This window comes from Ambystoma mexicanum, chromosome 9, assembly GCF_040938575.1.
Source record: "Ambystoma mexicanum isolate Mex_15411 chromosome 9, UKY_AmexF1_1, whole genome shotgun sequence".
NCBI lineage: Eukaryota > Metazoa > Chordata > Amphibia > Caudata > Ambystomatidae > Ambystoma > Ambystoma mexicanum.
The window spans coordinates 1,112,294,215-1,112,308,140 of record NC_090931.1 but is presented as its reverse complement, the minus strand read 5'-3'; the positions used below and the strand labels follow the sequence as shown (position 1 = coordinate 1,112,308,140).

Sequence of the window (13,926 nt, the reverse complement as noted above, 5' to 3'; positions counted from 1 at the left end):
AGAGCCTGGCTTGCACATCTGGGGCAAAACCAGACTTTCTCAACCAAGCAAATCTCCTGGTTGTTGTACTTGCCGCCATTGCTGTGCTGATACTGTCAGCCGAATCAATGCCCGTCTGGAGGGATTCGCACATAGCATCTTTACCGTCCTGTATGATATTTAGGAACGCCTCCCTTTCTTCTCCCTCCAGGATGCAGTCAGCCGCTGTAGAAGCACACTCCCAAAGTGTATGGCTGAATCTAGCAAGGGTGCAAGTAGCATTAACAGATTTTTACGCCATGCTACATGCCGAAAAAACTTTCTTTGCCATAGCATCATTTTTCTTATCGTCCCTGTCCTGTGGGACGGTAGGGTAAGCAGTCTTGACGTCAGTAGAAGATACTGCCTGTACCACCAGACTTTCTGGGGATGGGTGTTTTGACAAAAACTCCGGGTCTGCAGAAGATACCCTGTATTTGTAGACCATTTTTTATTTACTGCCGGGACGACATCTGGGGTTTCCCAGTTTGTCATAATCTTCCTCTGAAGAGCTTTATGAAAGGGCACTACAGGATCCTCCTGTGGACCTTTGTCAAGAATATCCGTGAGGTCATCTTGTTGGAAAGCCTGTGAAGGTGTTGACCACTCCATAAATAATGTGATCCTGGCCATTAAGGCTATATAGGGGGTTTCAGCATGCTCCCCCGGGTCTGGCCTAGCAAACGCCACCTCAGGGGAAGTGTCTAACCCACTTGCTTCATGTAAGGAATCATGAAGATCCTTTAACCTGCGTTCTTCTGAGGATAACTCCTCCCTAACTGGGGTTGCAGGTCCCTGCAACTCAAATGTGTCTTCCTGTTCAGATAGCTCACCCTCTTCCATAATTGAGGACATAGTTCTCAATTGTTCTGAACTCACAAAGGGTGTAAAACCCATCTCCAAGGCAGAGGGTGCCAAACTTGTCATAGTCGGCCTCGAAAACGTCAATGTCGTCGACGCCGAAGGCTTCGGGCGTGGCATCGAAAACAAAGGCGGAGGCCTCGAGGACCTCGATAGAATTGGGATTCTGCTCGAGGAAGTCGACAATCTCGACGCCATCCAGGACCTGGGGATAGCCACTGGGTGCGTCGTAACCGTGACTTTCCTTGGCGTCGATGCCGGTGTCGAAGATGGCGTCAAGTCGACAGACCCGTGTGTCGAAGGTCCCTTCGACAACGGCGTCGAAGACACAGACTTCGGCGTCGACGGAACCTTCGTCGATGGCGTCGACGGAACCTTCGAAGAAGGTTTCGAGGTCATAGCTTTACTCGAGGGTTCATGACGCGTTCGAGAAGCTTCCTTCGCCGGGTACTGTGACTCGCGGCGTTTTTGACCTTCGGGTCTTTCGACCAGAGCATCGCTCTATGCAGTCTTCGAGGTGGTCGAGGCCGCTTTCTCGAAGACGCTCATCATATTTTTGCGGAATTCCTCCCATTCAGCCCAGGAACCATGTTTCGTGGGGCAAGGGATTCTCTTTGGAGAAAGAGGAAGAGGAGGACGGAGAAGGGGATCTTCGACGTCGCCTCTTCGAGTGCTTCGATCTCGAGGAGTGATGGGACCCACTCCGAGACCTGGAGCGCGAATGGTGACGAGGAGACGAATGTCTCGACTTCGTCGAGGAAGAAGAAGCTTTTAAAGTCTTACCTTTCTCCAGTTTCCCCCTACGCTCCTTCAGGGCCTTAGCTGTCATGGACATACAGTCCTCGCACTCCAAACAATGGTGTTCAGCTCCCAAACACCACAGACAAACTCTGTGAGGGTCAGTCAGCGACATCTTTTTCCCACAATCTCTGCATTTTTTGAAGCCGGACCGAGGGGTCGTCGGTTCCGACGAGGAAGCCATCGAGTACGGATCGAATATCTCGAGGTAAATCGGATAAATTGTGTACAAAACTGAGCAACGGTATTCCGAGGCACTGAGTAAGCGCGGAAAAACGGAACTGAGCAACGGACGCTGCGCGCGGCCTTTATAGGCAGGATGACGTCGACGTCGATACGGCGGCTGTCGAGGGACATCGACTCGGCGGACGCGCAGCGCCCTCTAGAGAAAAATTTTCCGCGGCCAGCAGAGCTGGAAGGAGATATCTAAGATAAGGAATACGTCGGAGGACACAATCCCTTAGAAATGGTCCGCTCTCAGATTCCAGTTAAGGTCTCTGCTTAAGAAGGTCATGGTGGCCATGGGATGGAACCCAGCAGAATGTGGGCATCACTCCTTCAGGATAGGCGCAGCAACATCTGCATGGATGGGGGGCCTACAGGAGAAGGCAAAGGGATTTTCGGGGATGGACATCTGGGGTATACAAAAAATATATTAGGACCTAATGTAACAGTTACACCCCCACCACCTTCACATGATCCTCACTCAGACCCATTGCACAGGTGAGGAGACAAACAGAGCTCATGATGTATGAAATCATCCCGCGCCAACATTGGCTAAGGGCCAATTCCAACAAGGCAATAGAAATTGCAAGGCGTAATGTAACAAAGCACTGGGCAATTTCGGCATATTTTCAGGATTTAAGTTCCTAAACACGGGATCACAGTGCATAAGAAAGCCTTATTTGGCAGTGACGGCGTCCACCTCTCCATAGAAGGTATGGACATCTTTGCTAGGGACAATACTTGGACATTGGCAGAGAGGGGCTGTTCTTAGCGTCCCTATTTTGGGGGGAACTGAGGGGCTGCCGGGAAGCACCCCCTCAAGGTGACGGCAGGGATCAGCCTCGAGTTGGCCCTACGTGGGAGTAGGGTCCCCGCTCAACCAATTCCCTGTTCCCCAAAATATTTGTGTTATGTTTTCTTTATGTTTTATTGTTGGTTGGTTTTCTTTGCACCATAGCTCATGTACAATAAAGCTTGCAGCCAAAGTTTTTCCACCTTACCTCTTGTTTGGCCTCCTCATTATGGCACTGTCATTACTGTCACCTGGCACACCCTGTATGGCACCCCCCCCCCACATTAAAACACTTCCAGGCTTATGGAAACTAAGGCACATGTGCAACCGCTTATCAGCAAAGGTTGCTGCTCGTTCAGACGAGTGATTAATATGCCTGATGGAGCTTTGCTTGCACGGAAAATACGAATCTGACACAAAAAAAGGAATCCGACGGAGGATAGCACAGGGGCAATGCGCTGGTCTTGGAAGCAAGACCACGCACAGCTACAGAGATTTGAAATCGAGATTTGCGCCGAGAAACCAAACTAGGGGACGCTATTAGGCGCGTTATAAAAAAACAATTAAATAAATACGTTCCGGTCACGTGTGAGGAGTCCCGGACTGTCACGCCACGGGACTCGAGACAGTTTTCAAGAAATCCGCGATTCACCAAGAGTTTCGCTAAACCTAATGTAAGACGGAAATGCAGCAAAAGAATCCTGCATTTCCGACCTGATTCATGCAGAAGGGCTTGGAAGTTACCTTGCAAACGGTGGAAGCCGTTGTCAAGGGGAGGGAGTCGGCGTTCAGGAAGCAAACACTAGTCACATGACTTCCTCTTCTTAAACTCGGCTCTGTCCTAAGTTCAGTGCTTCTGATTGAGCTCTTTTTGGTTTACTGCTTCGATCCGTGCCTTGTTGTGATTCTGCTTACGTTTTCTCGGACCTGCTTTTTGGATTTCCCTAGTCTGTCTTGGTACCCGGAACTTCTGGTTTTTTCGACTTACGGCACTCGTCCCTGGACTCGCTACTTGTCTGCTCCCTGGTTCTGTCGCCGCCCGCTTCTGTTTTCGATTCGGACTGGATTTTGGCTTGCTGTTCTTGACCCCCTTGTTTTTGACGCCTTTACGGATTTCGGATTTTCCGTGTTTGAATTCCTTTCTGTACACTCACTTTTGTGACTCCCACATACTCTTGTAACAATAACTTTCCCAACCTCGCTTCCTTGCGGGTTTGGAGTGGTTCAGCCGCTGCTGCACCGCGGAATAGTATCAGCCTCTGCTGCATCGTGGGATTAGTAGTTCTCAGCCTCAGCTGCACCATGGGATCCTGCCAGCCTCCGCTGCTACGTGGGAGTGTTGTGTTTTCCATCCTAACCACCCCGTAGGATTCGTTGAAGACCTAGACCCGGACTCAGCCTCAGCTGCACCGTGGGAGAGATCTAGCGGAACTATTGTGGTACGGTAAATTGGGCTTCATTCTTATTTCCTTTTGTTCAGGGAAGTGGGTCACCCCAATCCATACGGGTTAGATCGGAACTTTCCCTCACGTTTGGCTATCCAAGGGTTATTCTTACCTACTCATACTGCTTATCTAACATAGAGGTTAGGCTATTGGTTGTATCATTGATCTCTCACTTTATTCTGTTCTCACGCAGTGGTTTCTGTTACAGGAAATTTCCATGACTCCTGACTAGTTCTGGGTCTTGCCACTAACCTCACAGGTTAGTGTAGTAGTTATCTTGTTTGTAATTCTGCTATAGAATTCACGTTATTAATGTATCTTTCTTCACAGCCACGAGGTCTCCAAGGATTCCAGACTTTCGATTAATCAATCTTTCTGGATGTTCCTTTGTACATTCAGAGAGGTATATTGATAGAAAGAATTCTTCCTCTACACTACGGGGTCAAGTTTGTGAGGAAGAATTCTGACAAAATCAGAAGCCTCATAAATGGAATCTAACGAGACCCTGGCTAATTTGTTTCAGTTAGTGGCAGATTTCCGCACTGACATGGCTAATGCACATGCCACGACCCAACAACAGATCTTGGAAATACAAACGGCCATGCATCCCCCCCTCCTTTCCGGTTCATCCACCTCCATCCACTTCGGGTGTAGGTGCTGCAGTCGCACAGGCCGAGGCAGGGCTGGTTTACGTCACCTCACAGTTTCCGCTAGCTCCTCCTGAGCGGTTTCATGGGGATCCTAAACACTTCAGGACATTTTTGAATCAATGCCTGTTACACTATTTATGTCGCCCTGGATCTTTCCCTGATTCCGCAACTAAAGCAGCCTTCTTGTTATCCCACCTTGGGGGTACTGCTGCAGCATGGGCTAACCCTTTATTGGAAGAGGGTAGCCCTCTACTGTTTGACTGCGATGCATTAATTGCAGCCATGCGTAAGGTTTTCGATACACGCTACAAGGCCCAGGTAATGGAGTTGGAGTTGTTAAGTTTACAACAGGGGGATTCAACTCTTCTGGCTTATTTGGCCAAGTTTAATCAACTGGCTGCCGAGACAGGGTGGCCAGATGATAAGAAGGCCTCGCTTTTTTAAAAAGGGTTATCCGATTCGTTGAAAGATACTCTTGCTTTGGTACCAGTCGTCCCAAACACATTTCCAGGATTGTTGGAACTGGTTCTGCAGATCGATGCCCGCAAGGCCGCTAGAAAGGGTGAGAAGAGGGGGTTACTTCCTCCAGAATCAATTAACCCCATTCCAACTGCAGGAGGTCCCGAGCCCATGCAAATTGGAGCGGCCACACGGGGACCCCTATCTCCAGAAGAGAGGGAAAATAGACGAAAGAACCATTTATGTTTCTATTGTGGTGTTTCCGATCATCTCCTGAAGGAGTGTACTAAGAAACCCATGAAGAAACAGGGAAACTTGAAAGCTCGACAATAAGAGGAGTCCATTTGTCGAGTCCTTCTATGTTAATGGACTCCAACTTGGTAACGCCCTTCACTATCCAAGTTATGTTCCTGTTCCCCCCTGGGAAATTGGTTCCAGCTACTGCGGTGCTTGATTCGGGTGCCACTGGAAATTATATTGACTCGCTATATGCCAAGGAGCTAGCCTTACCTATTCTTGCGAAGGACAAACCAGTGGCTGTTAATGCTGTTGATGGTTCTTCCTTGTTGTCTGGTATGGTTACCCATCAAACCATTGACCTGGTTATGGAAACTTGTCAGGGGCATACTGAGACCATTGGATTCGATGTCATTTCAACCCCACAGCTCAAGTTAATCTTAGGGATTCCCTGGCTTAGAACACACAATCCAACCATTGATTGGTTCACGAACAATATTGAATTCTTGTCTGAACACTGTGAAAACCAGTGTTGGCAGTCAAAATCTCCAGTAGATAACCCATGTCATCCATTGCTGGAGGTTACGTCCACCATCGGAGCAGTGCTCACAGGGGAATTACCTAAAGAATATGCTGAATTCCAAGACGTATTTGATGAAGGAAGTGCCATGGTTTTACCACCTCATAGACCCTATGACTGCCCCATAGATCTTATTCCCGGATCCAAGATATCTTCCCGGAGGGTTTATTCATTGACACACAAGGAGGACCAAGTGCTCAAAGAATACATTGATCAGTCTCTTAAGTCTGGGTTTATTTGTCCTTCTCGGTCTCCCGCGGCTTCTCCCCTATTTTTTGTTCCGAAGAAGGAAGGGGATCTGCGTCCATGTATCGACTACAGGGCTCTGAATCTAATCACTATTAGGAATCAATATCCTATTCCTCTAATCTCTGTCTTGTTGGATCAGCTGGGTTCTTCAGCTATCTTTACCAAATTAGATCTCCGAGGGGCCTACAATTTGGTTAGAATTCATAGTGGGGATGAATGGAAGACTGCATTCAAAACTAAATATGGCCTTTTTGAATACAGAGTTATGCCATTCGGACTTTGTAATGCCCCTGCTACCTTCCAGTACTTCATAAATGATGTCTTTCATGATATGATCGATCGATTCCTTGTTATCTACTTGGATGACATTTTGATTTACTCAGCTAATTATGATATTCATGTACAACATGTCACCCAGGTTTTACAACGGCTTCGAGAGAACCGCCTGTATGCTAAATTAGAGAAGTGTATCTTCCATGCCACGGAAGTGGAATTTCTCGGGTATGATATCACGTCCAAGGGAATTCAAATGAGTCAGTCTAAAGTCAAAGCAGTGTTAGATTGGCCAATACCTAAATCACTTAAAGCTCTCCAATCCTTTTTGGGATTTGCAAACTTCTATAGAAGATTCATTAGGGACTTTTCTACAATGGCGGCTCCTTTAACGGCTCTCACAAGCAGTAAAAAGTCGTTTATATGGGAAGAGGATTGTACTAATGCTTTTGTTAATCTCAAGACAGCGTTTACAACCGCTCCCATTCTTCAACATCCAGATCCTTCCCTTCCTTTTGTGGTTGAAGCTGATGCTTCTGACATAGCTCTGGGTGAGATCCTGTCTCAAGAATGCCCAGACACTCATGGGTTGCACCAGGTCGCTTTTCATTCCCGAAAATTAACATCCTATGAAAGCAACTATACCATAACAGAAAAGGAGTTGTTGGCCATCAGGGATGCGTTTATGACCTGGCGACATAATTTATTAGGTTCAGCAGTACCAGTCCAGGTATTCACAGATCACAAGAACTTACTAGCCATACAATCGATTAAATGTTCCACGGCTCGACATGCAAGGTGGCATGAATTCTTTTCGATGTTTAACTTTACCATAACATACAGACCTGGGTCATTACACACCAAAGCTGATGCATTATCACGTATGCATGGTGTTCCTTCTGTGAACCGACCCGAGAAACAGTTGCTCCTACCCCATCAGGTGGTATGTGCTTGTACTCTAAAACCCACTCTTTGTTCTGAATTACTGTTTTGGGTGCAGAAAAGTCCAGACGAGGTTAAACGATTGAGTCTTGATATTATCAGGGGTCTTCCGTATGTCAAAAGGTTTGTTATACTTGCCAGACGAGACTACCCGAAAGAAAGCAGTTAGCTGGTGCCATGATTCTAAGGTGGCAGCACATCCTGGTACTAAGAAAACCATGGATCTATTACAGCGGTGGTGTTGTTGGCCATCCATGGGCAAAGATGTTACTGAATACATCGCTCGTTGTTACGTTTGCGCCCAGTGTAAAAGTACCCATGCTAAACCAGTAGGTTTACTTCAGTCCATGCCCATACCAGACCAGCCTTGGTATATGATATCTATGGACTTCGTGGTTGAACTGCCTTCGGTGTCCGGTTTCGATACTATTTGGGTCGTCATTGACTATTTCACCAAGTTAGCCTTGTTCGTACCTTGTCATGGGATACCTACTGCTCCGGTGTTGGCGAAGTTGTTTCTAAAGAATGTCTTCCGTTTCTTTGGTCTTCCCTCAATTATCATCTCGGATAGGGGTTCACAATTCACCTCTCATTTTTGGAAATCCTTGACTACCTCTTTTGGTGTTGACAGATATTCTAGCTCATATCATCCCCAGACAGATGGGCAAACGGAACGTTTGAATTCCACCATGGAGCAATACCTAAAATGCCTGACCCATCAATATCAGGACGACTGGCTCTCAGTCCTTACTATGGCGGAATTTGCATATAATAATTCTCTGCACTCCTCTACTCAGTCCTCGCCTTTTTTTGCCTTATTTGGACGTCATCCTAGGTCTTTGCCGATGTCCCCTGTTTGTCCTTTTAATCACCCCGCAGCAGCCTCTTGTGTGGAGCGTTTGGTGTCGATCTGTAGTCAGGTTAAACGACATTTGGAACTGGCTCAGGAACGCACCAAACACTATGCTGATGCTCATCGTTCTCCAGCCCCTAGCTATTCTGTGGGTGGGAAGGTGTGATTATCTACGAAGAATCTGCACTTGCCAGGGAGAAGGGCCCTCTTGCCTCGTTATGTGGGTCCTTATTTGGTCACTGCATTAATACATCAGTGACGGTGCGTCTGCGCCTTCCTTTGAAGTGGCGGATACATCCGGTATTCCATGTGTCCCTTCTGAAACCTTTCTACCCAAACACCTCCCTGCCTTCACGTCCGCTACCTCTACAGATACAGGGGGAGGAGGAATATGAGGTTCACAAGATCCTCTCTACTAAGGTTTCCAAGGGTGTTTGATGGTATTTCGTTGATTGGAAGGGCTATGGGCCGGAGGACCGTACTTGGGAACCCGTGGATCATATCCATGCCCCACGCTTGATTGCCGACTTCTGGGCTTCCCGGAGAGGGGGTCTACCTTTTGGGGAGGGTACTGTCACGCCACAGGACTCGAGACAGTTTCCAAGAAATCCGCGATTCACCAAGAGTCTCGCTAAACCTAATGTAAGACGGAAATGCAGCAAAAGAATCCTGCATTTCCGACCTGATTCATGCAGAAGGGCTTGGAAGTTACCTTGGCAACGGTGGAAGCCGTTGTCAAGGGGAGGGAGTCGGCGTTCAGGAAGCAAACACTAGTCACATGACTTCCTCTTCTTAAACTCCGCCCTGTCCTAAGTTCAGTGCTTCTGATTGAGCTCTTTTTGGTTTACTGCTTCGATCCGTGCCTTGTTGTGATTCTGCTTACGTTTGCTCGGACCTGCTTTTTGGATTTCCCTAGTCTGTCTTGGTACCTGGAACTTCTGTTTTTTTCGACTTACAGCACTCGTCCCTGGACTCGCTACTTGTCTGCTCCCTGGTTCTGTCGCCGCCCGCTTGTGTTTTCGATTCGGACTGGATTTTGGCTTGCTGTTCTTGACCCCCTTGTTTTTGACGCCTTTACGGATTTCAGATTTTCCGTGTTTGAATTCCTTTCTGTACACTCACTTTTGTGACTCCCACATACTCTTGTAACAATAACTTTCCCAACCTCGCTTCCTTGCGGGTTTGGAGTGGTTCAACCGCTGCTGCACCGCGGAATAGTATCAGCCTCCGCTGCATCGTGGGATTAGGAGTTCTCAGCCTCAGCTGCACCGTGGGATTCTGCCAGCCTCTGCTGCTACGTGGGAGTGTTGTGTTTTCCATCCTAACCACCCCGTAGGATTCGTTGAAGACCTAGACCCGGACTCAGCCTCAGCTGCACCGTGGGTGAGATCTAGCGGAACTATTGTGGTACGGTAACTTGTGCGTCATTCTTATTTCCTTTTGTTCAGGGAAGTGGGTCACCCCAATCCATACGGGTTAGATCGGAACTTTCCCTCACGTTTGGCTATCCAAGGGTTATTCTTACCTACTCATACTGCTTATCTAACATAGAGGTTAGGCTATTGGTTGTATCATTGATCTCTCACTTTATTCTGTTCTCACGCAGTGGTTTCTGTTACAGGAAATTTCCATGACTGACTAGTTCTGGGTCTTGCCACTAACCTCACAGGTTAGTGTAGTAGTTATCTTGTTTGTAATTCTGCTATAGAATTCACATTATTAATTAATGTATCTTTCTTCACAGCCACGAGGTCTCCAAGGATTCCAGGCTTTCGATTAATCAATCTTTCTGGATGTTCCTTTGTACATTCAGAGAGGTATAGTGATAGGGTGAGAAAAGTCTCACAGCATTAGGGAAAAATAAATCTTAATGCTTCTGTGAGTGTAATGTTTTTCTCCTACCCTCCCTTTTACTAACTTGCTCGGGTGATCCGAGAATGACAGAGTAAGGAAGCAGATTTGAGTTGCCCCAGCGCTCTTAAGCTACATTTCGAAAACATTAATTGCAGGATCTGAAAGCATATCTTGCGTATGAGACAATACATTAAAATGTCACCAGAAAATGCTTGTTTTCAGAAGCTTTTGTTTCTGACCTTTCTGCCCAAAAAGAAGGAAAGCAGTTAGTAACGTGAAAAGGAGTTGTCTGAATGCGGCCTGTGTCAATGTGGAGGAAATAAGGCTAGTGAGATTTGCTTCCGTTATGAGGGGAACATATGTCGTCAACAAGTCAGATGCCACTGGCTTACTCAGTACACCAATATCGCACATGTCATTGGTTGGAAGGGGGATCTGGAACACTGTGGTGTCTGGACAAAGGGACTTACAAGGAAGAAACATGCTTAATTCATAGTGTACATGAATATGTAGAGGTACTATTCACAGATAGTAACTAGTTAGTTTAAAGTCTGGATAGCAGTTTAAAAATGTGAAATTATGCAAGTTGCCTTAAAAATATATGAAGAGTGCGTTAAAGCAAGTGAATACATCTCAAAGTTAAAGATAGAAAAGTGTAATGAGAAGGAATCCTCAGTTTAACGGGACTGAAGAAATCATCTACACAATGCTTAATCTACCGACATCCTATTATAAACTTAAATAAAAACATTTACCCATTAGGAGTATTTCCAATTTTGTCACATATATCCATAATAAGGCCCCAATCTTCGCTGGTGTTGTATTCATTTGTGGCTTTTTCTGAAATAAACAAAACATTGCCTTTAAAACAGAATCGAACATTTAATATCACAATAAAAGATAAAGCAGATTTAGTCACAAAATACACCCATGTTTATGGAAAACTACTGCTGTTCAGAAATGTAAAACTTTGATCAAATATTTTAACTATATTAAGCTACAAGTTGAAAGCACAGATGAATATGATGTGGGTGGGGCCCGTTTGTACATACTCCTGCTTATAGCGAGATTCACAAACATTGTTTTGTACTTGTGCATCCATGCAAGCGCCAAGAGGACATGAAAGCGAGATTATGCGCTACAAAGGACCTACTGACAACACATGCATTACTCATGGCTGATAATTGTATCTGCTTAGATTCACATGCTGTGCATATGGTCCAACATCCAGTGCTAGGCACAGAGTATTGCATCTTGTCTTTCGGGGACCGAAAGGGGAAGTCGGCATAGGCGTGTCTGTAACACTGTCGCTATCGTGACATGTAGTGTACCCAAAATCCCTCACGTGCCGAGGTCCCTTCGATTGTATTCTTTCTGCCATGAGGGAGCCCCAGGCTATTGTGAGCACATAAAGAGAGAAAGTAGTAAGACGTCCATGTTACCTCCACCCGAGCGGGGAGGTAGGTTGGGCGCATGTGAATCTAAGCAGATGCAATCATCAGAAATGCTATTACAGTGAGTAATGCACGTCTTATGATGCTTGTTAATCTGCTTAGAATCACATGCTGTGCATAGACTAGCGAGCAGTGTCCTGAGTTGGAGGTGGGTTATGAGAAGGAACAGTAGTGAAAAGATGTCTTAGTGCTGCTTGTCCCACCTGAGAATCAGATCTAGAATGAGTGTCTAGGCAAGAGTTTTTTTGTAAAGGTGTGTACAGAACTCCACGTTGCCGCTTTGCAAATGGACTTAAGGGGAACATTTGCAATGAATGCTATGGAAGCCCCAGCGCCCCGAGTATAGTGTGCTTTAGGCTTGAAGGGCAGTTCTCACTTAGCAAGAGTATAACAGAGTGATGCATTTGTCAATCCACCTTGAGATAGATTTAGAGACAGGATCTCCTTCTCTACCAACTGCTACTGAAACAAAAAACTGGTTTATCTTTCTCAGTGGTTTCATTCTTTCCAGGTAAAACATGGCTGCCCTACGCACATCTAGTGTGTGTAGGCTTCTTTCGGCCATGCTAGTGGGATTCTGGAAGAAAGTGGGTAGTGTGATTGATTGGTTCACATGGAACTTCGAAATGAATTAAGGCGCAAAACGGGGATGAGTGCGAAGAACCACCTTATCCCTGTGGACTGTAACGAAAGGGTCTAGAACTGAAAGGGCCTGCAGTTCACCAACTCTTCTAATAGAAGTGATAGCCACTAGGTAAGCTGTCTTATATGTAAGGTCTTTTAGACTTGCTTTATGCATTGGTTCAAAAAGAGACCCCATGAGTCTGGTCAATAACACATTTAGATCCCATCCGGGAGCTGGGTTAGAAACAGGGGGGATGAATTCTCTTAACCCCTTCCATAAAAGCCTTAATAATAGGTATCTTCCACCACAACACTCATTTGTTGTGACATAGTGTAGGCTGAGATGGCAGCTAGGTGAACCTTGAGGGAATTAGACACCAGTCCTGAATCTAACAAGTGGGTCTGGTACAACATAATGTGAGTAGGAGAGCAGTCAATCGGGTCGATGCCCTTGGTATTGTACCAGATGACAAAGCGTTTCCATTTGCTGGAATAGCAATACCAGGTGTTGGGTTTTCTAGTTTCCCTAAGCATGTCCATGCATCTCTTGAGGGAGTTGAAGGTGTCCGAACTCTATGACCTCAGGATCCAGGCTGATAAATTCAGAGTTTGTGGGCATGGGTGTAGTGTTTCCCCTCTGTCCTGAGACAACATGTTGTACGGGCAGGGCAACTTCACAGGAGGGGAGAGGGAAATCTCCATCAGATGAGAATCAGGGTTAGCGGGCTCACCAATATCATGGTGACTGGGTCCTGATGCATCTTGTGCACAATCTTGTTGAGTAGGGGAGTCGGGGGGGACGGGTGGGGGGGGGGGGGGGAGCATAAACAAAATTTCCCTGAGCATGTTATCCAGAGTCCGTTCCCCTTGGAGCGGTTCGGGGGGGTACCTGGAGGCATAGTCTTGGCATTGGGCATTCTCCTGAGTGCCGAACAAGTCAATCTCTGGAAAGCCCCATTCTGCGAAGACGTTGGAGACAATGTCTTCGCGTAGACGCCATTCGTACTCTATGGGTAGTGGGAAATCTCTGCTGAGCACACCCGCTAGGAGGTTGAGTTGGCCGGGAACGTGTTGGGACAGCAGGAACATCTTGTGTTTAAGAGCCCACATCCAAATGTTCTGGGACAGCTTGGATAGCCCTGGAGAGTGTGTGCCCCCTGTTTGTTTAGGTAATACATGGCTGTGCTGCTGTCTGTCAAGATCAGAACTGGCTTTCCCTGTAGCTCTGTCTGAAAGGCCTTCAGTGCTTTAAATACTGCAAATAGCTCCAACAGGTTTAAGTGGTTGGACGCTACTTTTGGGGACCACACTCCATGCGCTGTCTGCTCTAGCAGATGAGACCCCCCCCTACCCTGCGAGAGATGCGTCTGTCGTGAGAGTGGCTTCTACTGCAGGAGTGGTGAAGGTCTTCCCCTTCAAGAGGTTTTCCCTCGACCATCACTGCAGAGAGAACGAGGGCTGGCGAGACAACTACTAGATCGTCCCATTGACCGCTGGCCTGACACCACTGGTTGTTGAGCCACTCTTGCATGGGACGCATGCGCAGTCGCGCACAAGGAACAAAATAAATGCATGATGCCATCATTCCTAGCAGTCGCATGGCCTTGCGTA

The 13,926-nt window shown here is 46.8% G+C and overlaps 1 protein-coding gene across 2 annotated transcripts in view; it reads right to left on the bottom strand.

Annotated features, from left to right (window-relative positions):
• Positions 1 to 13,926, bottom strand: part of STAM2 (signal transducing adaptor molecule 2) — a 1,208,123-nt gene that overhangs the window by 1,106,077 nt on the left and 88,120 nt on the right. For both annotated transcript variants that reach the window (XM_069616449.1, XM_069616450.1), the window contains exon 2: positions 10,993 to 11,077. In XM_069616449.1, coding sequence (XP_069472550.1) covers positions 10,993 to 11,077 — 85 coding nt within the window. The remainder of the gene's footprint in view (positions 1 to 10,992; positions 11,078 to 13,926) is intronic.